This window comes from Vipera berus (assembly GCF_964194415.1).
Source record: "Vipera berus genome assembly, chromosome: Z".
NCBI classification, from domain to species: Eukaryota; Metazoa; Chordata; class Lepidosauria; order Squamata; family Viperidae; genus Vipera; species Vipera berus.
This window is the reverse complement of record NC_138205.1, coordinates 80,978,636-81,004,987: the sequence shown is the minus strand read 5'-3', so window position 1 is coordinate 81,004,987 and position 26,352 is coordinate 80,978,636. Positions and strand designations below refer to the sequence as shown.

General features: G+C 40.7%; 1 protein-coding gene across 4 annotated transcripts; it reads right to left on the bottom strand.

Moving 5' to 3' along the window:
* Positions 1 to 146: 146 nt before the first annotated feature.
* On the bottom strand, positions 147 to 26,352 carry CAPN7 (calpain 7). 4 transcript variants are annotated; one of them, XM_081343501.1, is made up of 21 exons: positions 26,134 to 26,352; positions 25,390 to 25,498; positions 22,062 to 22,219; positions 18,364 to 18,431; positions 17,760 to 17,954; positions 15,002 to 15,088; positions 13,545 to 13,671; positions 12,579 to 12,664; positions 11,189 to 11,282; positions 10,867 to 11,013; positions 10,053 to 10,159; positions 8,994 to 9,114; positions 7,531 to 7,675; positions 5,862 to 5,961; positions 5,329 to 5,464; positions 4,616 to 4,691; positions 3,997 to 4,142; positions 3,485 to 3,547; positions 2,518 to 2,648; positions 1,859 to 1,951; positions 147 to 1,768 (listed from the first exon to the last, which is right to left on the bottom strand). In XM_081343501.1, exons 1-21 carry the CDS (start codon positions 26,233 to 26,235, stop codon positions 1,624 to 1,626), a joined length of 2,436 nt encoding a protein of 811 aa, XP_081199627.1. In that variant the 5' UTR covers positions 26,236 to 26,352; the 3' UTR covers positions 147 to 1,623. The 4 variants fall into 4 exon arrangements, 3 of the variants coding, with proteins under 3 accessions (XP_081199627.1, XP_081199628.1, XP_081199629.1); XM_081343502.1 differs by lacking the exon at positions 17,760 to 17,954; XR_014028439.1 differs by lacking the exons at positions 147 to 1,768; positions 1,859 to 1,951 and adding an exon at positions 2,833 to 2,967 and having other exon boundaries at positions 2,517 to 2,648.

Genomic DNA, 26,352 nt, shown 5'->3' with positions numbered 1-26,352 from the left:
TGCAGGTTGTAAACAGCAACATTGAGGCACTATTGAATGAAATGTTGATGAAGGAAGAAGTTTGAAAGAAAAACTTGAAAATGACACCGAACTTCAGAAAAATCAGCTGAATGTACTCGGATATCAACTTGGCCTGGACTCTTACAAGGTTGATGATGGGTTAACTATCCTTCAGTTAAAGAAGAAATATCATCTAGCTTTAGAAAGTGCTCTTAAACAAATATGGAAAGGCCTTGGGGAAGCGTAACCATGGACTTCGTCACGCTTTTCCTGAATTTGCAGGGAGCCATGACGGTGGTAATGGTGATAGACATGCTCACCAAGATGGCCCATTTCATGCTGTGCATAGGATTGCCCATGACACAGGAGACAGTACGGCTGTCACATCATCCGGCTACACGGCCTACCTGTGTCAGACCGAGGTACCCAGTTCATGGCCTGGTTTTGGTGGGTGCTCTTGGAACTTATACAGGTGCAGGTGTCTCTCATCCTTGCATCATCCAGAGATAGACAGAGGCATGGAATGGATGAATGCCATGCTAGAGCAGTATTTGCATTGCTATGTGAATTTCATCCAGGACAATTGGAATCTGCTGCCGCTGGCAGAGTTTGCATACAATGCCCAGCATGCTTCGACTTGCATGTCTCCATTCTTGGTGACCTACAGATTTCATCTGTGTTTGTTCCCTCTGACCATTGTGAAATTACTGATGCCTGCAGTTGCGCATTTCTTGCATGAACTCATCACCGAGTGTTACAGGAACAATTGGAGCAGGCCAAGGAGGACTATAAAAACTTCGTGGATCAACACGTCGAGATGTGCCTCCCTTGGCGGTTGGTGACCACCTCTGGCTCTCTATCTGGCACATACCCACAATGCGACCGTCCCACAAGCTTGATCACCAGTTCCTAGGCCCATTCCCAGTGGAAGCGGTCAACTCAGTGGTGTACCATCTGACCCTGCCTGCCCAAACGTGCATCCACCTGGTATTCCACCGGTCAGTTTTTGCTTGTGTCTGCTGTGCTGGTGAGCCCCCGCCGGAGTCAGTTTTAGTGTATGGGGAGCCGGAATATGAGGTGGTGCGCATTGTGGATTCCCATGTTCGCTGGGGACGTCTGCAATATTTAGTGGACTGAAGGGCTATGGCCCTGAGGATATGTTGTGGGAAGATGCCGATGCTGTGCACACCCCTTGAATGGTTCGTTGGTTCCACCATTTTTCTCTAGGACAACTATTCCATATTAAGCATGTAGAATTGAAACTGCTTTGACATACCAGTTAGAAAAACAAAACTGATGAGGAAAATGGAATTTAAAATTCCGTAATATATATAAAAAATGCCAATTCTGTATAAACAAAGCCATCAAAATTAAGTATCAGGGTACATGAGCATTTTTTTTATTTGCCTCAACTTTACCATAGCACAAATAACAGAAATCATGTTTTCCACTTTGTTTTGCAACCATAAATATAATATAATAGGCTGCTCTAATTTCAGGATGCAATTCTTCTTATGACAGTCCACATTCCTTTTATGTATCTCATATAAACATTTTCTCAGGTAAATTCTTAGATAGTTCTTCAGTGTGCTATTTTTATTAAAAATGTTTTTGCAGGTAACTTCATTGCAACTGTGATATTTTAAGAGGGGTAGCAGTATTGAAGTCCAAGAAAAATGGTCCTTCTTGTTGTGGGAGGAAAGTGCTTGGAATAATGTTGTAAGTACCAGGAGGTATATTCTCAATTTCCAGATAGCAAAAGCCACACCTTGGAAAGTTAAATACAGAGAGAAGATAATGTAATACAAGCATCTCATAGGACAGCGATAAAATATGCAGAAATCAGATGAGCTATTACCTGTAATCACCACTATTTTTCTTCTGAAAACCCAAAGATCCCGGATCTCCTACTGTAGAGACTGTTACTACTTCAAGTCCAACACTGTACTGCCTACAAATGAATCAGAAATTGGAAGGTTTCTGAGTTTAAATCAAAATTAGAACTTTTCAAAAATGATGTACCTTCTCTGATTCTATCTGGACGCATATTTGATTCACAGTTTGTACTAAGCCATAACAGTATTTAACTTCCAGAATTATTTTGAGAATTATGTTCTAAGAGTTCTAAGATGGCGGCGCCTGGATTGGCTGCGGCTGCATTGGCTCTACGAAATTTCATTTTGATATATGTTGATTGGTGTACATTCAAAGTGACAATAAAGTTGTTGTTGTTCTCCCAAAGTTGCCATGTGAATCTAGTCACTGAAGTCTGTAATCATTGTTTATGGCTAAATATGATGTATGAAGGCAGCCTCACAGTTTGGGATAGAGCTCGGAATTTGAACATGATAATTCTTTTAAAAACTACTATTTATTTCTAATTGCTGATAATACGGGCTGAAAATTATGGATAGCATAATTCCAACTGGTGAATCTATATTTTTAAGTCTGAAACTGCAAGTCTTACCTGTAAATGGTTAACTGTATTGTTAACCAATCATTAAACACTATACAAACCTTGGCCCTCTTAGTTCAAGCAGGAGTGGCCCAGTCTTGTCTACTTGAAACTGGTATATAGGGTTATTCTTGCAAGTATCTCTAAAATTTCCACATCCTCCAGCGCTGCGACCTTTCCACTGTCCATTCACCTGAAAGAAAATCACCCCAAGAGCTTCTCAGCTGGCACATCTATTTTCTTCTTCTTTCTTAAAAAAACTTTCAATTTAATTTCATCTCTCCTACTTAATCAGTCCTCATTATTCATTTTAAAAGATAAAGTTCATTTCTCAGCATATCACATAGACTTAACTTGATGTCATGCTTAGTACATACTTTTAGGGACACAAGAATAGATGTTCCAGAAAGTGAAATTGGATTTGAAGCATCGGGTTCCTTTCTAGCTCATAATCTCTGTATAATCTGACTGGTAATAATACATCAGAGAAAACTGTGAGGGATCATTTAATCCTGGGAAAAGGATATGGAAACCTATTAACAGTGGCTTAATGAGAAATACTCTACATTTTAGTTGTTTTCTCCCAACCTGGTGACCTTTATATATATATTGGGACTAGAATTTTCAGCCAGTGAGCTATTCTAAAGGTTCTTCTGTTTGGGGAGGCAGCCCAAGAGAGATTGGAGCCATTCTGACTAGCATAGAACTTCAAAGGTTATTTGCATTATATTACATTCATGCTATTAAAATTGGCTAGACTAAACAATTCCAATCATGCAATCAAATGTTCTTCGACTATCATGCATCCCAATACACCTCAACTTAGGAACAGCTTTTCTATTCAATCTAATCCAAGGAGTAGATTATGCAATATTATGTAATAAAAACCCACAAAAGAAGACTGCAAGTAAACTCTATATCTATCAAACTATCTTACTTTGTATGACTGTAGATACCTAACATTTAAATAGTTAGGTTAGTGAAAGATGTAGTAGTAAAATTTTAACTACAAAATTAATTATTTCTTACCCTTTTTGATACAGTATATGGTGTTGGGATCTTAGAAAAGGTAAACTTGCATGCTGAATACACCTAAGATCAAGAAGAAATTAATCTTTAACCCAGAAAGATTCATACTCCCAAGAAAAAAGAAGTGTATTCGGAAAACATACAAGGCTGGACCTGAATGGAACTATATAATTTTGATTTCTTCTCACTGAAAAGCTATCTGATTATACAGTTTTTGTGCAACTCAGTGGTCTCCAACCTTTGCGGCTTGGTTGGGAGAAGGGAACTGGGCTGTGTGAGCGATGCGCCAGCACACACGTGAATGCACACACAGCTCAACTTGTGTGAGCTCTGGGCAAAGCAAAGTCACACTGGATTTTGGTGGTAACTCTATCCTAATCAGAGGCAGATGGTCATTATCAAGCTTATTACATAGACACAATATTTTTCATAATGGAAGTCACGGAAGTTGAAGATGTGGCAGTGCTAATGATTTCCATTTAACATTTTAAAAAGTTTACATATACACTTACCCTGATGGTGTAATGAATTGTGTTCTGTTTTTCATACTGAGAAACCACAAGTGTAAATGTATGAGTGCCTGGAGAAGTGAGTGTTATCTTGGTTAGATAGTGGGGGCTATTGATTCGAATTCCATCAATGTATGGTGGAGGATCAGCTGAAAATAAAAAAGTTCATTTGTATTTAACAATAATTTAGAATACACCAATCTGAAACTACTCTAATTAATATAAGTAATAAATTAATATTCTACTAGGGTACTAATAGGGAAGCAGCATAAATACAGCACTAACTTTCTAAAATAAATTCTCTGCACAAAAACATGGAGAGATGGGCAGATCTTACATTTCTAGTCCAAATTTTCAATTCAAGAAATCAATAAAAATATATTTTAAGGTGAATGAAACTTTATGATTGCCAGGCCAGTAGGATTGAAGCTCTGACCATTTTATGTCCAGTGTTGTGCTGTGGCCATCATCTTGTCTTTTTTGACATCCCTCTAGTCCTAGTGGATGCTGTGGTTAGCAAACATACTTCTCACCCAAAGTTATATTCAAACTTCTTATCTTTCTTCAACAATTAGTCAAGAAGAAAGGAAAGTTTTAGGAAAGAGAATTTTGATATACATACCAGGGTAGTATACCTTTTTCCCATCAGTTTTATAGACCACCATTGTGATGAATTCCCGGTTGTGTGCAAAGTCATCCTACAGAAAAGTGATTACAAAAATCACTTTAATCCTCAAAACCAAATATTTATATACTATTTATGGCCAGGATTTCATTCAACATTCTTTCTTGCCTAAATTATCATAAAATTGTTTTAGACCTTTCAAATCCAGCAGCCTCCCCATATCTAAGTATCTCTGATTTTTTTCAGACTTCAGGTTCCATCATAGTCACACATCAAGAGCTAAAATGCCATAAGCTAGTAGCCCAACTGATCTGGAATATGCCCAATTAATGGATTGCAAATTCTGGATAGGGAAAATGCATCTTCATTTTAAATAAACTTTTTTTACAGGATAAATATAAATACCAAATCTTTTATCATGAGTCCCTGAACTCTGATTGGAATCTGAAATGAGATAAAAACTGGTTATCCTTGTGGGGATGGGAGGCTAAAAGAGCCCATCCAGTTACTTCCTTCTGCTCATGTCTAGTTTACACCGCAGTTAATGAAGTACCACTGTGATCAGGCATAAGAACACTGCAATCCGTTGTATATGGAGATATGCATCAAATATGTTTTTTCATATTTGGGCTATCTTTCTGGTAACTCAATTGTCGTAAAGAACACCCACTTTGCTTCCTTTACAAGTTATTTGGAAAAGTGATGAACACCTTGTCAGTAATGTGTCGACTGAGTAGAACCCAGACTGCAGCGCCACCTTGTGGGCACTGAACCTCCAGCCTGTACTGTGGATTATTAGCCAAGCTGTAAGCATCTTTCGCAGGACCCTGTTTTGCATCCCAGGTACTGTTCAGAAAAGAGAAATGCAGAAATAGAGTTATGAGTATTTAAAAAATTGCAATTCCACAATTACAATTAAATATTCTACCACTTGCTCTCAATTTGATCTGGCAAATTAGCATGAAATACTAGGGAGAAATAATAAAGCAAAAACAGCTGCAGATGTGCAAGTCTAAGCTTACAAATGCTCTAAAAGCGATGGTATAACTTTTCACCAGTTTAAACATGAATCATTTATTCTTGGGCCAGGCTTCAAAATGTAAAGAAAGGCATCACGGATTAATACTTGAATGTTAGGCTAAGGGAGGCTAATAAGTTAACATTCCTGCTATTTCCATCTCTACACTTTGCAATAAGTATACAGGAAGAATAAGCATTTTATATCCTTTTCTATTGGACAAACCTGTGAATGCAGGTGGATTCCTTAAAAAGACCTGGATTCCAGTTCAAATAAATAACATCAAAATACTTGCATAAATCTTCCCAGGCAATCCAGAAAATTCCTATATAGGGAAAAACACGCAGATAAAAATGTTTTAATTTTGTTTACCAATGAATTATTATCCAATACCAGTGACTGAATATTAAATTATCAAATGGTAGAAAAAAAGGATTAAAGATTATTGCAATCTTGGGCATTCTTACTCAAAGATAAGTTCCGAAGAATTCAGTGAAACTTACTCCCAGAATGCATGCACACTATTGCACGACTGTATTATACATTAGTACTGAGAAGTTCCTAAATCAAATTAGCTTACAATCTTCCACCTATTCAAAAGCGGCAACAGGTTTCAGTTTAGTACTTGAATACAATGCATTTCAGTGTTTGTTTTGTTTTTACAACTGCAGAAATTATCTGTAATTTTATCAAGATCTTTTAAAATTGATCACTGATTTCAATTTTTAATAAAGCAAAATTCATCACTTATTTCTTGAATTGTGTTATTTCTTACATTTATATTTCACCTTAAAACTGAGATTAGCAAGTATAAATTAGGATGAAGAAAAGCAGGACTTGCTCCAAACCACTTTGTGAATTCCCTGGTCTCACATAAGTTCCTTAGCTGCTATGATAAACTAAACTACACTGGCTCTCACTCACTGCCTTTCCTCTGCCAAATCTAAGTGGAGATGCTTAACTTCACCCACTTTATCCGGATAAAACTTTCCTTTGAAGTTACAATTTCTTATTCACAATTACTCCAGTATTAACCTCGCTACTTCAATGGTGTTTATCTCCGGTAAATATGCACTAGTTCAGGGGTCGGCAACCTGAAAAAGGAAAAGAGCCACTGGGAACCGGTTCCATCACACATAAAAAAAAGTGGGAGCCGCGTGCGTGTGTCCATGCACGCGCATGCGTAAAAAAACGTTTTGCGCATGCGCAAAAAGGGTTTTTCTTGCGCATGCGCGGACGCGCGCGGTTACCAATTTTTTTATGTGTGATGGAACCGGTTCCCGGTTGCGCGACGGCGACGGCCCGTTTGCAGAGCTACCGCCTTCGGCAGCCTGCAAACGTGCCGCGACAGCTTTCCCAAAGAGTGGCGCCGCTGCCCGTTCGCGCGGAGGTGCACGCGCACCTCTTCAAAGGTTTGGGGAGGTGCGCGCGCACCTCCGCCCATTCGGAGAGGTGTGCGTGCACCTCTCCAAACGGGCAGTGCCACTCTCCATTTGGAGAGGTGCGCACGCACCACTGCCCGTTCGAAGAGGTGCGCGCGCACCGGGCGGCTGGGAGCCGCAGGAGACAGCTTCGGAGTCGCAGGTTGCCGACCCGTGCACTAGTTTGTATCATATGTCATTAACAGCCTTGGAAAATTTTAGCCCTGCAAGGGGATCTTAAACAGTTATCAAGCAGAAGATTCAGTGATTCAGACAGCTCTGCTTTTCTCTCTTGTAAAAGACCATCCTTGATTGTAATCCTATTTCAGATTGACGAGAGGTAGGATACCGTGCCATCTGCAATTTTTCTCTTGGACCACAAAGGGGTACCAAGAGAAACAAATCATTTGTAGCCTTGGTTCCCTCCCCCCCCCCAAAATAAAAAAAAAATAAAAATCATCTTGATCTTTTACCATTGTCTATTTTTTGAGCTGTTCTGGGATCAAAGTTTAAGTATTTCTTAAGTTCAGAAGTCCAGCTCTTGATATCATTTTCACTGTATCTCCCTTTCCAACGTAGGTGGCTCCAGGGATTTTTCAACTGGAGGAAGCGGAGACCCTGGAAAAGAGGAGACGTAGAATATGACTTTATAATATATTTCTTTTTGAAAATAAAGACAAGAAGTTAAATGTCATTAATTTTATCGATCATGGATTACAATAAATATCTCTATCTGTTTCTCTCTCTGCCATTTAATTCCTAGAATGAGCTGATAAAATCAGATTTTTAATAGCACTATACTGCAATATCTGAAACCGGCAACTCTGTTTTTGAAAGAATTCAACCACTGTAGACGAGACAGGCCACGGCAGGGTTCACGAGGGCTACGGAGAGGACATATAATATCACAGAAAGCAGGGGTAATTTTTTTAAATTTTTTTTTTCAAGTTCAGTATTTTTTAAGGACATTCAGTATATCAAAACAACTTGATATTTTGTTTCTAAGAAGTACTGAAAATTTGTAAATCTTTCTCAGCAAATGTCAGGGGTGAGACGGGAAAGAGGGCTCCAATGGCTTCAAAAAATGAACTAAGGTGTCACCTCTGCAATGGACTTGTTTACCTTTCTAACATTATTCCATTATTTTAAGCATTTTAATCCCAAAATGCTTGGGACCAAAAAAGACTAATTGGACAAATTTTTCAAAGTCTGTCTTTCCCTCAGTTTTTGAGCAGCAGTACAAGAGATCAGATTAAAAAAAAGAAAAAATCAAGTCATGTCAACCATAAGAGTATTTATTTATTTATTATTTATTAATTTAATTTGTATACCGCCCTTTTCCCGAAGGACTCAGTGCGGTGAACAGGGCAATAAATACTAAAATACAGAGATACAAAAATTAAGAAGAGATTAAACCATAATGCCCAATACAGTACAACAATAAATTACATAAAAACAATGATAAAACCCAAACCCATCAGACCAGGCTGGCTTGTTCAAACAAGTAGGTATTTAGATCACGTCGGAAGGAGCGAAGGTCGGGAGCCATCCGGAGCTCAACCGGTAAACGGTTCCACAGATCCGGCGCACCCACAGAGAATGCCCTCCCCTTGGGGGTCACCAGTCAGCACTCTCTGACCGGTGGCACCCTGAGGAGGCCCTCTCTGTGGGAGCGCACTGGGTGGAGGGAAGTTGATGCCGGCTGCAGGTGCTCCCTAAGGTACTCCGGACCCATGCCATGTAGGGCTTTAAAGGTCATTACCAGCACCTTGAATCTCACCCGGAAGGCAACTGGAAGCCAATGCAGCTCATGGAGCAGAGGTGTAACATGGGAGTATCAGGAGACCCCCAACACAACTCTCGCGGCTGCATTCTGCACCAGTTGGAGCCTCCGAGTGGTCCTCAAGGGCAGCCCAAAGGTTCTTATTTCAGTTACCTTGAATTCTCTAATATCCAAAACGGCATAGGCATGGGTTGGTACTAAACCCCACTGTTCCCCTTCTTCATCAGTCATCACTCCTGTAGCTGTTGTAATAAGCACATCCCCCTTGTGAAATCTGGCCAAGAACAAAAAGTTTACTTTAGACAAGGCTGCTAATGCTTCCCCCATTCATTGCCTGGCTATTTTGTTTTCTAAATAAAAAAAACCCACAGATACTATTTTGGAAAATATAACTATGTGACGGCTACTACAGACATTCAAGAAAATTCTAGGAAATAATGGGGAAAATTTCACACACTCACCCCTCATTTCTCAATATTTCTAATTTAGCCAGTCCCTTATGTCAATCCCTGGCCACTGAATCCTGGAACATTAAACACAACACACTTTCATCTTCACCCCTGGAACTGGATTCTTTATAATTCTGACTGTCCCATAGATATTACTTTCAGGACTACATCTATGTGTTTTGGCCATGATATATCTTCGTAAAATGGGGAACCACCAGCTGCTTTTCCCAAAAAGAATCAGTCAGGCCAATTCTAGTGGGACAGTCCTGAAGGTATCTTGGAACCAAGATGTAAACAGGTTTAAAGATTAACGTGCATATAGAAGCCAAGAGAAAACAAATTCAAGGACTTGTACAGGTGCAGGTAAATACAGATATAATATACTCCACCCAATAACTGCCATGTAGGGTGCTGCATTTTAGGTCAACTGAGTGCTGATGAAGCCACGAGTAACTGTAGCCGGGTCTTCTCATCTAAGGTTGGGCCATAAATAGCATACTACATGGCAGCTTGACAAAGAATCCCTTGGCCATGGCTTCTACTTCAAAATGTAATAGGAGCCACAAGTTCAGGAGGATTTCTGAGTTGCATTGGCATGTACCTATACTCAGTCAGTTTCGTTCTTCAACCACCTACTACGTAGGCACTGTTTCTCCTGGAAGCCATTCAAAAAAACAGGGTCCACAGTGGATTAAAAAAAAATATCTTGAACTTTTACAACACTGTGACTGTAACAACATTTTTGGAAATCAGCAAAAATTACCTTTGGTAAAGCATTCTGAAAGAACTATCCTTGTTAAATGTTTGATTGTCTGAGTGCATGGCAATCCTCTCAGGAATCCAACCAGTCAATGCATGAAGATCAATATTCTGTCATCACCAACAAAAAATGTACATTTCAGGTTAATGAAATCATACTTCCAGGGAAGTGCAGTTTTTGATGAGCATACATTTCGATAATAATTCTACATCTCTGCAAAATTTCTTTTTCTCTAATGCAGGCGTATAAGGAAACAGAATAGTAATCTTACATTTTGTATTAGTTTTCAAATAAGATAGAATTGTATTACACGAGTCAATTCCTTTTTTGCTTCTTTGTTGGATGGTAAATATAATGGTTCCTTGACAATTACAGAGATTAAATTTAAAATGTGATTGTAATTAGGCCAAGTATTCTCACTACTATGTTTATATTGAAGCACACATTTCATGTTCAACTCTGCTAAACAAACTACAAAACATTGGGGACTACAATCTCTTTTATACATTTTTTTTGTACTGAGTTTCTAATTGTACAGTTTTAATCACAATGTTGTAACTTGCCTTTTTATTTTCAAATTTTAATTACAATTTTTGCAGTTTTTGTAGTTTTAGTTTCGTAGTTTTTAGACTACAATTTTTTTGGACTACAATTCTATCATCCTTAACCTCGTTGACAGTTGTTCCTCAAAATACCTGGTGGCCACTGCAGTGAGAAAAACTGAACTAGATTAAAAGGAAAATTATCTACTAAGTCTAAGGGATATTTTGTCAGCCGATTTTTTTTAACATTTTGCCAAGAATTACATAATACTCACCGAATTTGAACCTGGAAAATCATAACCTCCCATGACTTTCATGTAAGCTTTTTCTATCAATGATACCCAGAGCTCATTTTTGTTGTTTGAATAGGAGCAGAGAAGTTCTCCACTGTGATCTACTGGTAACAGATCATCAATGACCACCTGGTCAAAATACATGGAATAAGATCAAACAATATGCAAAGCAAAACTGCAAACATTATCCTTTTGGTAAGATTTTTGAGGAAATTATTACAAAAGGAAGGTTTGCAGAAGCAAGATTGTTAGAAACCCATTGGATGATGGGATAGAGGGCTTATAAAACCTGTTAAATCTCTACCTTTCTAGGGACACCATTGATGTGCAGCTTGACCATGTATTTTCCACATGGATTATATTCTGGCTCTCCTTTTTTATTCTGTGGGTAAATGATGCTATGTTGAGAAAAACATGAATCAAAATTAGACTACATTCTGTAGATATTAGATATACATCATTTAAGCCAACAGTCCCAACCTTCCAGCTTGGTGACCGGAGGGGGGGGGAGAGGGAATGGTTTCATGCGAGAGGCAGACTCGTGCACAAGCAGCTCAATTGTGCAAGTGGCACACACGCACATCGCTTGCATAAATGGAATTCACATGTGAGTGTGATTACCCACTGCTCGCACAAATGGAGTTACACATGCGAGCATGAGCGCCTACCATATGCACAAGTGGAGCTTTGTGTGCACACGCCCACCACTTGCGCGACCTGATTCCAATTCCGATCTGATTCCTGATTCCGATCAGTAGTGGGCTGTGGCCCAGGGACCCCTGATTTAAGCTCTACGTCATTAAAAAAAATCTCAAGACACAAATTACGCTAGGAAATGTTAGAAATGAAAACACTGTATGAGAAAGTAAAATACTCTGACAATGAAACACAAGGATAGCACTTACCAGAATAATAGCAAATATAGATTGTTACTGCTTTTCACTTTTATGGAAAACTTACTTTTGGGCATATTTTTTTAAACAAAATTATAGCATCACCCAATTAAAGAACTTAAAAATTAAAGAAGGAACTTATAACGGATTTACCTTGAAATTTTTAAGTTTAGAATTCAGATATTGCCACTGATATGCAGGAACCTAACATTAAACCTTGTAACTAGACCATTGTTTCTCAGTCCTATGAAGTTAAAGATGGATGGATTTCAACTCCCAAAATTCCGACAGCCAGAATGGGAACATCCATCTTAAAGTTCCTCAGGTAGAAAAACACTAGCTTAGGATCCCATTGAAGAATGGGGAACAAGATAATACTCAGAAGATTGTGCAAAGCAAATTTTATATATACTGCAATGCAATTTAGAATGCAAGTATGAAAGCATTTGTTTACAAACATTGGTGATATTTGTGAAACAACTATGAGTACTTCAGAATCTCCTACACAAAGTCACTTTTTTTCTATAACAGGTCTGCAGAATAAAAATTTTGCTACTAAGGCATTTTATCTTTGAATGATTTATCTCTTTCCTTTAGGACTTGATCAGAAATCCAGAAAAATACTGTACACATTAAATGAAAAAGCAATTTGACAAAGTATGTTGAAACTGTCATCTAAAATCAAAGCTATTGACTTCTAAAGTTTAAATCAGAATAAAGTGCATCCCAAATTAAGTGTTACTGGCAACAAATAAAATTATTAAAGAAAACTCCTGCAAGTCAGAGTAGAAAAAAGTGTACCTTGTGATCAATTTTTTGTTGTATCTTCTTTCATAAGCTGCACTGATAGCAAGTGAAGCAACAAAGGAACAATCTGATACAATTGTCTAAGAACCCAAAAGAGTAAACAAATACAAACAGAATTCAGGAATTTAGTTCTTACAGTTCAGCATAATAATAGAGACAACTTTGATCCAACTCAAGGCTATTTTTATTTCCTCAGTTGAATTAGAAATCTGTCAATTCTCTGACAGATTCAAACTTATTTCAAAAGTATTTTCAATGTGTTTTAATGATAACATTTGTCACTAGTTCTCTTCCTCACTTCTCCCTCATTTCCATTCACTATCATGAGACAACTGCCTTTACTGGGTCTGAGTCTGCAAATGGAACAGCGGTTCTACTCTTGGACAATATTCCTGGAGCCTATTAACACAAGATGTTGATAAAACCAGAGAAGAGACACTGAGGCTGCAGGGCTTGCAAACAGAGAGAAGAGACCGAGTAAGGCAACATCCAGTCTTCTTTTTCCGGTAAAAACAAATATAGGTGAAATTACAGGTAGATCTTATCTAGTGACTGCTCTGTTTAGTGACTGCTCAAAGTTGCAATGATGCTGGAAAAGTAACTTTACTACTGAACCTTGCTCTTACGGCTACTGCAGTGTCTCCATGATCATGTGATTGAATTCATTGCTTCACTACCTGCATTTATTTATAGTTGCTGTATTGTCCTATAATCATGTGATTACTATTTGTGCATTTCACAGGTGGCTTTTGAAAACAGAATTAATGGAAAAGCAGCAGTAAAGCTGCAAGTTAATGGTGATGTGTTATCTAACTTAATATCCATATTGATTAGAGATGGAGTTGCCAATCCCAATTGTGATTGTTAAACTTTCACAAAACTGTAAGTGTACAATATATACAAGAAAGCAACTTTGCAGACAAAAGATAAAAAGAGAAACAGAAAAAAAATCAGGTTTACCTGTTTAATGCTGAAGCTTGACACAGTATAGATCATAGTGGGATTATTTGTTATATCGTTTGGCCGTATCCACCGGGAAAACACGGCCTTTTGCTTAGGAGACAAAGGCAATGGGCCACATTTATCTCTGAAATCAAAACTGCTTGGTAAGTATACTATACTTAGCAAATATCATTTCATCTTATTGTTCAGGATATATTTTTTTTAAAAAATGAAATTTAAATATTTTCAGTGCATGCGACCCAAAACTACATTTTTATGGTTTTGTTCTTAGCTTCCCAGGTCTTAATAAAACCCATTTAGTTCCTAATCTGAATTAGAGCATGTTACACTTCAGTCAAACTAGTCTCTTTATTATAGAACATTCCTTATTTTCTAATTCTTTTTTTTTTTACTTCTCGGGTTCTTGCACATACATCCTCTAAATTACCCTGGCTCTAAGAAGACACAAGCTATTCCCTCATTGGCTAAGATCTACATCATGCTAAACGAAGATTAACTGTAATACATTATAGTATAGTGCAGTGGGTAAACCCTACCCTTACGGCTTATAAACCATGATTTTTGGCCTGATGTTATGTAGGAATAAAGCTACTATGGCTTATTCAGTAACTCAGCACAACATGTAAACAAGTGTTAGCAGATAGTCTTTGGAGAGATATTTAACTTACAGCAAGGGTGAGCAGAATCGTGGCAATTTAAAAATAGAGTTTACAACAATTGTTAGAGGTAATCCAGAGGACCACTTTTTTTGGATTTTCCCCTCCAAACCTGGAAAGAGTTCTAGCTTTAAAAGAGGAAATAAAGCAGTAATTCCTGCTATATTATTCAGGTCCACATTTCAGACATCATAAGTCTGACACTGGAAGAAGCCAAAATTAGCAAGGTAATTCATTGGAAAATACACTGCAAGAAGCCATTGCTTTCACAGATCGCCAAACTGATACATAATTTGCTGGTATAAATTTAAATTCTTCTGTCATAAACCTTGGGGGAATAATTCTAATAAAAAGAAAATTGGCTAGAGAGAGGCAGATACAGATGCTTCTCCTCTTCCACATCTGTCCTGTTGACAGAAGCCTATCAGAATATCAGTCATTTTGAAAATCCCAATGTCAGAACACAAAGATTGCTTGTGTATTACTAATTTCCATGTTTAAAATATGATTAATGTACTCACGTGCACCACATAACAATTCTTCAGATTTACATTCATACAGTATGTAGTTGTATGATTTTTTTTCCAAAACAGCAATTTGAAAAATTGCTACTGATAACCAGATGTTGAGCATGTTTTTTTGCTGTCCATTCATGCATCCATCATTCACACATAAACAGTATGCATACATACATATCAGTAATTATAGTTTATTACAGTATCACAGTTCAGCAATACTGAAAGCTCTAAAAGGTGAGCAGTGAAAAAAGTATTTGGTGCGTACAAAGATAAAACTTACGAGAAAGGTATTGGAAAAGCAAAGCGTTCTCTCAGATCAACACTCATGAAAGGGACGTATTCAGTGCCATTTATTTTTGATGTCTTCCTAAATACAAAGGGCAAGATGTTAGAAAAACAGAACTTGTTCAAATTCTACTTCTTTCTCTTCATGCCAATGAGGATTTGTTCTGCTTAGTATTTGGGTCCCTTCCTACTACGAGACCTGAATTAAACATATAGATCTTGTGCACAATTTTTCTTCAGTTTGCATTGAAAGTCCTGTTTACAGAGCAAACTGTTGTTTTAAAAGTATTCCAACATTCCACCTTTCAAAGAGACAAAGCCATGGAGGTATGTGATAGAATAATTAAAACTACATAAAGCTCACTTTGAAAAGCTTAAAAACTGTGTTTAAATAAATTTCCTGCTGAGAGGACCCTAGATCCCTTTGGTTATGGCAAGTGCTGCCATTAAACTATTTCTAGAGCTACATCCATGTATTTTTCTTACAAGATGGTTGCTATGGTCTTTCTTTTTACAGGAAGTTTTTTTCAACTTCCTAATCTAAGAGCCCTAGAATTCTCATATAGTCTTATTCAAATACTATCATTGCCCACTGTTTCCACTAAATGCTTGCCATAGGGCAGCAGTTCCCAACCTTTCTGGCTCTGTGGACCAGCAGTGGTGACAGGGGGAGGGGATGGTGTTGCCTGCATGCATGCTGCTTGTGCAAATGGTGGAGCAGTGGGCTAATGCCTCCTTAAGTAACACCAGCTGCCTGCAATTAGTGCAGGTTCGAGTCCCACCAGGCTCAAGGTTGACTCAGCCTTCCATCCTTCCGAGGTAGGCAAAATGAGGACCCAGATTGTTGGGGGCAATCTTTGTAATAATGCCACTTGGGGGGGGGGGGCGAAAGCCCTAATAAGCAGGCATATACATAGAATGAAGGCTATTGCTAAGCACATTGATTTGTGCTTTAAATTGTAAGCTGCCCTGAGTCTTCAGAGAAGGGCGGGATATAAACGGGATTTTTTTTAAAAAAATGGAGCTTTCCATACTTGCCAGCCATTTGCAGCCAATTCCCAATGGGCCACAAACAGGTAGTGGTCCGCAGACTGAGGGGTGGGGACCCCTGCCATAGGGCACTTAATGATTACAGATTTTGTACTTCTCTCTTTTCTCCCCAAGTCAGTCTTAGACATTTCTACCTTAATTTAATGTGGAAATGCCCAGTAATAAAGGATTTCTTAAAAACAAAAAAAACTTTTGAGAACCAGGCTGCTCTATTTCTTTCAAGTGAAATGGCCACAGTTCCTTCAGCATTTCCCCTTAGATGCTTCTACAGGCAATCCTCCACTTTACAACCATTCATAGTTACAATGGCCCTGGAAAAGTGACTTATAACAGTCCCTGCGCTTATGACTATTGCAGCATCCCCAAGATTATCTGATCAGAATGTTGGCATTTGGCAACCAACATGTATTTACGATGACTGCAGCATTCTGGGGTAATGTAATTGCCATTTGCAACTTATCCCGGTGCGCTTCTGACAAGCAAACTCAATAGGGGGAAGCCAGGTTTGTTTAACAACTACATGATTAGCTTAAAAACTCCAGTGGCACTTAACAACCTCCCTGCTTAAGAATGGAAACTCCTGTCCCAACTGAAGACTACCTATAGAGCTTTTAAACAAAACACTACTTTAAATTGTTTTAAGCATGTAGAAATGTGATTCTAGATCAACTAGACCTAGCCTTTCCCATGTATTGCCCCCATCATGCAATGAGTACCAACTCCTCAAATCTCCATGAACATTGTTATTCTAAATATCTGCAGCCCATCACATCCAACAGGGAGCAGCTTGAAGAAAGCTGATTCATCTATTTACTATGCAATATTATACCAATCTCCAAAAAGAGCAGAAGCATCTAGCTGAATTTATTTAATGAACAAAATTAAGCAGCTTGGATGAGGTATTATCTGGGAATTTCAGGGCTGATGGTCAGATTAGACCAGACATGTCAAACACAAGGCCCGGGGGCCGGATCCGGCCCGCGAAGTGGTTTCATGCGGCCCGCGAAGCCATCCTGGAAACAGTGAGGGAACGGCCCCCACTGCCTTGGCCCTGACCCAGAGACCCTCCTTCTGCCACAGACCTCAGATCTGTCCCACTCCTGCCCAGGCCCCCATAGGCACCCTTGATGCGAATGATATAGAGCTGGCCACGCCCACCCAGTAGGCCATATGCACTCTTGCCACGCCCACCCTGGCCACACCCACCCGGCCCCTTGAGGGCAACCGCAATGCTGATGCGGCCCTCAATAAAATTGAGTTTGACACCCCTGGATTAGACAAAGGGCAAAAGCAACCAGGAGGTGGCAACAACAAACTTCTTCTCTCCTAAGATAGGAAAACTATATGGATGTGTCTATGTAAGTTACCCAGAGCAGAGCTGGGCGTGAAGGAAGTTTCAGACCATAATATTAGCAACTGTTTTTCTTCTTTCATTTGCTTCCTGAAGAAAATGTGACTCACTTCCTGATATTTTGAATACACTCATCTATAAGCATGTCTGCATGCTGGTTTTAAAAATCATGAAATAGCAAATGGAGTTTATATAGAAATTCTGCTGCATTTATCTCTAGGATAGTATTTTTCAGCATGAAATTCTAAACACATTTATTTAAAAGCTAACCTATTCAATAAACTAGATTGTAGCCTAGATTAGAAACTACGTTTTATATAAACATGTTGCAGATATATTTTTCCTCCCTTACCTAAGCACTTGGATCTCCTCCACAGTATATCGCTGACCTTGAGGTTCACTAGCATGAACAGGTCTGATGGACTGTGGCTTATCATTCAAGGAAAAATCAGGTCCCAATGGAAAAAACGTTCTCACTGGCTGACTTTGCTTCACTGGAGCTGGTTTGTCTTTCTGAGATGGCTTTGAATCTTTCAGTGCTTCAGCTCTACAATTAAGTTAAAGGAAATGGCAATTGCAATACAGCAAAAAGAGTAGGTTCATTCTTAGCCTTTGCTTTTATATGCTTCCCTATTGACATATAAACCACAAGGGTCAAACAAAATTGTGGATTCTGCTCTCACCAACCAAACTAATGAGCAGCTGGGAATTAAGTGCAACTCAATTATTCCAAGTTACTTTACACAAAACCTAAATCATATGTATATGAGCTAAGACTTCTGATTTAGAAATTATGCCAACCCTTGTTTTATTCAATACTGAACAAACCAGAATGAAAAATATATATTCAGAATTACTTTCAAACAGTTAAAATGTCTTCTTGTATACCTGAGACATGGTTATGTCACAGTTCTGGACTGTTATTTGGATTGTGAGTACAAAATTCCAAGAATTACCTGTCCAATGCCTGCCGAGCTAGTTGCTTCAGTTTTGTTTGGAGAACTGTTTCTGATGTTTCACTAGACTGCAATATTGAAAAAATAAGAAGGGAAATAGTGTGTTAAACTATCCACAAAAGAAATCAGCTGCCAGTAAATTTTCTTTCCCATTTACTACACAACTGTTTATAGAAAATGGAGAAGGTATAATCATATCAGGCTATTATTAGCACCTTTCCCTCACCAATATATAAAATAAAATTGCTTAGGTACAGTTGATTAGAAGCTGCTGTTGGCACATGGATAAAAACTAAATCCACTAAGTATTTCCTATGTTTATGTTTTGGTGTTCCAAGATGCAGTTGAGATTTTTTGCTCAAAGCCACTTTACAATGGTTTTGTCTGCTTACCCACAGTTAATCCAATTCTTTTGGTTCACTTTACCATAATTACTATACATATGCTGCAGGAATATAACCGGCTAAACGAAAATATACTTGCCATATACATATCACTATGATGGCTCCTTGGTACTTTCTGAGCTTAGCTGTTTTCTTGCAGATATTATCCAAATTAACACTGATGCTAGCTAGCACTGAGGAAGTTACCTAGTTTGGTCAGCATTTAATTTGGTAATGAAATATCTGCAAGAAAACAATCGTAGAGAGCACCATTTCAGCCCTGAGCTACAAATATTCTCCTTTATTGGAAACAGCACTACTGTAATCAATCCAACGTAAGTAACTATAATTCTCAATGAGAACTAGACAGTTATGCGGTCCTCCAATCCTTGACCATATAATTATTGTAGACATGTAAAAGGAAAAATGATTTCATCAGTAATAAGTCCAGCTTTAATTAATGAACAAAGCATATGTATTGATATTAATGCCAGCAGTTGAAACAGAGAGATTTCAAAAATTCAAGGAAATAAAGCAAAACTAAATTCAATTTTACTCAAAATGCAACGTTTCTTTGAAGAAAGGGGAGAAAAGGAGGAGAGGGGAGAGGAGTTATACTTGGTGGAGTTACATCATGATTGTGAACTCTTCCTCTAAGATGTTTTGCCTACAAGACTCACTAGAATAGCATAAAAAAGTGGTACCTGCAACAGTCACAGTAGTAACACTGGACTGAGGTTACAAACCAAATGCATACAGTTCTGCTGTGCTTTTCTCAGAACCAGCCAACAATCTTCCACAATCGCGACCTAATTCAAGGAAAAGAGCTGTTTGGGAGTTATAGGTAGGTGCTATGTGAATGCTCCTGGGTGCTCTGAAGCTTCTTTTTTTTTGCTTCAGACATGAAACAGTGAAGTTATTGGGAGTAGGTTTTTATCAATTCAAATTTACTACAAGGTTGTGATATAAACGTATCTGGTCATAGTTTCACTGAAATCACTGGAGCAAATTTATTATAACAATAGCAAAGTTTCACTGATTTCAACAACTACTGAAACTCCCCCCCCCCTTTTAACATTTAACTTTCTGGATCAGTAGTAGAAATCACAGATATTCAGGGAAAGGGAACTCACTAACACTAAAATCTTTTGTTTCTATTTCAGTAAAAGTATGTATTTTTTAAATCCCATTTATATCCCGCCCTTCTCCGAAGACTCAGGGTGGCTTACAATCTAAGCACAATCAACGTGCTTAGCAATAGCCTTCATTCTATGTATATGCCTGCTTATTAGGGCTCCCCCCCCCAAGTGGCATTATTACAAAGTCAGCTTATTGCCCCCAACAATCTGGGTCCTCATTTTACCTACCTCGGAAGGATGGAAGGCTGAGTCAACCTTGAGCCTGGTGGGATGTGAACCTGCACTAATTGTAGGCAGCTGGTGTTACTTAAGGAGGCATTAGCCCACTGCTCCACCTAGGCTACTGTATGTATGTATGTATGTATGTATGTATGTATGTATGTATGTATGTATGTATGTATTTATAATGAGACTTGTATGCCGCCCTATCTCCCGAAGGACTCAGGGCGGCTAACAACAAAAAAATACAAATGAATACAAATATTAAAAAAGAATTAAATTATGTCAAAGTCCCACTAAAACCAATAAAAACATTTAAAATTATAATTAAAACCCCATTATCATCAGTCCAGGTCGGCCTGTTGGAAAAGATATGTCTTAAGGTCACGGCGAAAGGACCGAAGGTCTGGGGCCATCCGGAGCTCCCGGGGGAGTTGATTCCACCAAGCAGGTGCCCCGACAGAGAAGGCCCTCCCCCTGGGGGTCGCCAGCCGACACTGTCTGGCCAACAGCACCCTGAGGAGGCCCTCTCTGTGTGAGCGCACAGGGCAATGGGAAAACGTTTCTGGCAGCAGACGGTCCTGCAAATATCCCGGGCCTAAGCCATGTAGGGCTTTATAGGTAAGAACCAGCACCTTGAATCTCACCTGGAGGGCAACCGGTAGCCAATGCAGCTCACGCAGGAGGGGTGTAATATGGGAGCATCGGGATGCTCCCATCACAACCCGCGCGGCCACATTCTGCACCAGCTGGGTGGTCTTCAAGGGCAGCCCCATGTAGAGAGCATTGCAGTAATCTACCCGGGAGGTGACGAGCGCATGAGTGACCGTATGTAAAGCATCTCGGTCCAGATAGGGTCGCAACTGGCGCACCAGGTGAACCTGTGCAAATGCCCCCCTGGCCATGACTCCAACATGATCTTCTAAACTGAGTTGTGCGTCCAGGAAGACGCCTAAGTTGCACGCCCTATCAACAGGAGGCTACACATTTGCTTGACAAAGTACCTAAAATTGGTCTAGAGCAGGCGTAGGCAACCTCAGCTCTTATGACTCATGGACTTCAACTCCCAGAATTCCTGAGTCAGCTGACTCAGGAATTCTGGGAGTTGAAGTCCATGAGTCATAAAAGAGCCGAGGTTGCCTACCCCTGGTCTAGAGTGTCCTTTTAATTTGAAAAATGTTAAAATAACATTGTGGCGAGAAGGGCAGCAAACAAGTTTAATAAACAAACAAAAATAAAATAAATAAAAAATAAATCTGAAACAAAGGTTCAGGACAAGTAATTCCCAACAATATTCCAAATCAGGAAAACCTTCCTGAATATAAATACAGGTACCACTTTTTTATCCTGGGATGTGTGCATACATCATATTTTCTACTATAAAAATTAGAAAGCAATTCAAAGGGCTAACCTGATCCAAAATACTGGTTGGTTATTTATTTTACTGAAATTTCCCACCATAAAAAAGAGATTTTCTTTAATGTCTTCCATGGTCGTATATTCAAGTTTCTAAAACTCAATTTCACTGAGGGCCACATCAGCATTGTGGTTACCCTCAGGGGCCTGGGTGGGTGTGGCCTACTGGGTGGGCGTGGCTAAGTGTGTATGGCCTACGGGTGGGCATGGTCAGCTCTACATCATTCGCATCAAGGGTGCCTATGAGGGCCTGGGCAGGAATGGGACAGATCTGAGGGTCTCTGGCAGAAGGAGGGTCTCTGGGCCGGGGCCAAGGCAGTGGGGGCCGTTCCCTCACTGTTTCCAGGATGGCTTTGCGGGCCGCATGAAACCACTTTGCGGGCCGGATCTGGCCCCCGGGCCTTGTGTTTGACATGTCTGTTCTAAAACAATCAAGAAAACATGGATGTATGCACACATCTGCCTGAAAGGTCACCTGAATAAAGGGTAGGATTTCTTACCATAACATAAATCCACCAAGTTAAGTGGTAGCTTAACGTACTGTTTTCAAACAGAGCTCCACAGCTTCAGTGTACAGCTCTACGGCTTCCTCTTTGTTGCCTTTTTCATCTTCATCAAAAGCTTGGGTGACCAGGAAGTGGGCACGCTCCAAGTCCAGCTGCTGCTTTGATTTCAATGGATCAACTTTCTGCAACTGAACTAAATTAGGAAGAAAATTATTAGCCTGCCTTATTTAGTAACTAATGAACTTCTCTTATTAGAGTTGCAATATCTGCATAAGAGGCTGGATATAAATCTTACTGACAATAGCTAAACGATAAACAAAAATAATATTCATTAGCAACTTGGTATTCACGTATGAAAACTGCTATGTATTTATGGTCAACCACATACAAGAACAATTTAAACTGAGTTCTCAAAAACAAAGAGATTGGACAAACTTCAAAAAGTATAACTACCTCAGTTGAAGAGAAATAATGGAATATTTTTGTTCCTATATCTACAGATAAGAAAAAGTGGAAGCCCGCTCTGTAAATTTCATAAGTCCATGAAAAATATTCACTTCCTGCATGAAGAGATGTGGTTCTGGATTTGGGGAATGATGCTCTATTACAGGGCTTTTCAATCTTTTCACTGATTATACCACCTGCGCCTTTGGCGTCTAGTCTTGCCGGCCACATGACCACAGAGACGTCCTCGGACAACCGCTGGCTCTTTGGCTTTGAAAGGGAGATGAGCACCGGCCCCTAGAGTTGGAAACGACTAGCACGCATGTGCGGGGAAACCTTTACCTTTACCTAATCTCCTAGCAAGGTGTCAAAAACTTGATGACCAAAAAAAGGAAAAAAAGTGATAAAGTACAGGTAATCCTTCACTTACAACAGTTTGCTTGGTGACTGGTTGAAGTTACAACAGCATTGAAACAAGTGACTTATGACCATTTTTCACACTTATGACTGTTGCAATATCCCCAGGGTGATTTACATTCGGATGCTTGGCAACTGATTCGTATTTATGATGGTCACAGTGTCCCAGGGTTATGTGATCCCCTTTTGCAACCTTCTGACAAGCAAAGTCAATGGCTGGGGGAGGCGTGGCCAGTTCAACATCACTCAGGTCGGGGGTGTCTGTGGGGGGAGCCGGGCAGGGATGTGGGGGGTCTCCGGTGGAGGGGGGTGAACACCAGAGTAAGGTCCACTGGAGGAGCATTGCTCTCTCTCTTGGGCCATGCAGGGGACTCTCGGACGCTGGCGTGAGCTGCCCGGAGCCCTGAGCAGCAGAGGGCAAGCACCCAGCCCAGCCCTCGAGCTCCCGCGGCACTATTTTTATTTATTTATTTATTTTTATTACATTTATAACCCGCCCTTCTCCGAAGACTCAGGGCGGCTTACAAGCTTAGCAGTAGCCTTCATTCTATGTATATGCCTGCTTGTTAGGGCTTTCACACACACCCCAAGCGGCATTATTACAGAGTCAGCTTATTGCCCCCAACAATCTGGGTCCTCATTTTACCTACCTCGGAAGGATGTAAGGCTGAGTCAACCTTGAGCCTGGTGGGATGCGAACCTGCACTAATTGCAGGCAGCTGGTGTTACTTAAGGAGGCATCAGCCCACTGCTCCACCAAGGCACTAGGACCTTGCAGCCCAATCCAGTCCAGCCGCACTTCCCTGAGGGGGCGCCTGGCTGCGCTTACCTCCTCCTTGAGGTTGCTGCTGCTGTGCTCGCTCTCCTTGGCCAGGCTGCTCATGGTGGGTGCAGGAGTGCAAAGTTCATGGGTCAGAGGGAAGCCCACTTCCTCTCCATGCGAGGAGACCCGACTTTGTAGCAAAAGCATCCTTAGCGACAGGATGGTAGATCACCAGAATAGGCCAGGAGGAAGGTGCCAGGGGATGGCAAAAGGGCAGCAGGGCTGATGGTGGCCAAGTGCTCTGGCAGGACTTCCCTCAGACCTTCCCTCTCATTCCAATCTCCTTCCTTTTTTCCTCCTCCTTCCTTCCCTGCTTCTCATTTCCATCTCCTTCCTTCCTGTTTCCCTGCCTCCATTTCTCATTCCCATCTTCTTCCTTCCTTTCCTTCCTGTTTCCCTCCCTCCTTCCCTCTTTCCCATTCCAATCTCCTTACTTTCCTTCCTGTTTCCCTCCCTCTCTCCCTGCTTCTCATTCCCATCTCCTTCCTTCCTTCCTTCCTTCCTTCCTTCCTTCCTTCCTTCCTTCCTTCCTTCCTGTTTCCCTCCCTTATTCCCTGCCTCTCTGCTTCTCATTACCATGTCCTTCCTTCCTCCCTCCATGCCCAGGAAGGGACAAGGGGAGGGGGAGAGGTTGCCAGCATGGCCAGTGTCCATGGCTTGAAAGGCCAGTGTAAATTCCTGGACAAAACCCACATAGCCTTAAGAGCAGAGTGGCAGGAAGATATTTGCGATGAGGGAGAAAAACAGCAAGAAACACAGCTGGGGAGGTGCCACCCTCCACGAGGAATGAAGAAAGGCACCATCCCCTGAAGGAGACCAGCAAATGGCCCTTGTTCACTTCACACACCCGGCTCTGTAGGCTCCGGGGGAGAGTCCACATTACCTGCGTGATGTTGCCCAGCCCCCAGCCTGCCTGGTTTCAGCAGGCAGTGGCGCACTCTCTTCACCGTGTGGAGAGGCTGCACTGGAGCTGGCGAGAAGCTGAACCTGGGTGCATACACAGGAGGTGGCGAGCGCATGTGGCCTGACATCCCAAGTGAAAGGGAAGCGCTTAGAATGCGGTCAGCCTACAGGGCAAATTGGTCACCTGCCAATTGCTGGTCACCTCCAGCCAATGCTGTCTTTCTTCATTCCTCGTGCAGGGTGATCTCTCCCCAGCTGGGTTTCTTCCTTGTTTTTCGCTGCCACTTGTGTACGTGCCCAGCATGGATGGCTGTCACAAAGTTGCAGATTGGCTCCCGGCTGGCCTGTTTTTTAATCCTCTCCTTTCTCTCCCCTCCTCCACCCTCCTCCTTTTCTCTTCGGTGCAGGCCCAGCTGACTCCTCTTCCCAAGGATGTGCCTTTTTTTCTCTCCCTCTCCTGCCCAAACTGTCTCCTTTTATATCTTCTCCTGTCTCTGCCTCCTCGTTTCTATTCCGGGTATGCCAGAAGTGCCGATCCTGGGACCTTTGCCTTGTCCCAGCAACCCTGCAGCTTCTGATGACTACCACAGCAAGTCCTGTGCTGCACTGTTTTAGCTCATTCCCTCCCCCGCTACACTTGCCTAGGCTAGACAAGGTCGCTACCACCTGCCAGGTGCCAATGTACCACCGGTGATATGTGTACGATTGAAAAGCCCTGCTCTATTAGACTATTGAGTAGAATGACAATGAAAACAAGAAAGATTTTTATTATTTACCTGCAGCATATAAAGCTTGAACTCTTTCCAAATATTCACTTATTTTCCCTGGAATATTTTCTAAGGTTGATCCTGCCATTGCAGCATAAATCAAGGCTTGTGCAGCTTCCTGAGGAAAGAAAACATAACCGAAGTATGAAATTTTCTAATAGCTTTAATGATATATCAGTATAAATAGATGTGGCAAGTGGTTTTCAAAGGATTTATTAAATTTTAGAAATTTCCAAAGGATTCCCAAAATTTGTATGCATATGCATAACTGCTTTTCCAGTTATGGATAAAACTAAAGTTTTTTTTTAAAAAAAAAAACAAGTCTTGAGGGTAGTCAGGTCGATGACCTCAGAGATCACAGCCAAAATGTTCATTTTTTTAAAAAAATTAATTTATAAGGGCTTTGGCATATAGTTTAAAGCTTCATTTGGGTCCCTTTAAATATCTAAAAACAGACCCCTACAAATAATGATACTGAAAAAAATAACCCCCCCGAGTTCTTAATCCGCAAAGGCTAATTCAGTCAGTAGGCGCACAGGTTCCAGCTCTGATGAAGCTGCGGGAGATAATTCTAGCCCAAAGAGTAAGCGGCAGAGCAAATATGAGTTGCTTCGTCAAATAGCGCCCTATTCCCTCTCACCACCCATCTCTACGGCTCTTCCGACTGGCTAAGCGCGTGTTCCTCCATGCCGGGTGCCATTCACAAGTGCGCGGGGCTTTCCTTTGGGCACCCAGCCACCCCTTGCCTTGCACCTTGTAGTAAAACGCAGCTTCTTGGTATTTCCCTTCTTGATCCTTCTGAACCGCCACCTGCGCGAACTTCACCGCGTCTTGTTCCTGCGCTGCACCGTCCATGGCAGAAGAGGGGCCGCGCGGCCCAGGGACGTCCTCCCCTCTCGCTTCAGCGGCCCAAACACCGGGCAGTTATTTTCGGTCTCCACTTCCTCCTCTCTGAAGTCAGGGCAATCCCCG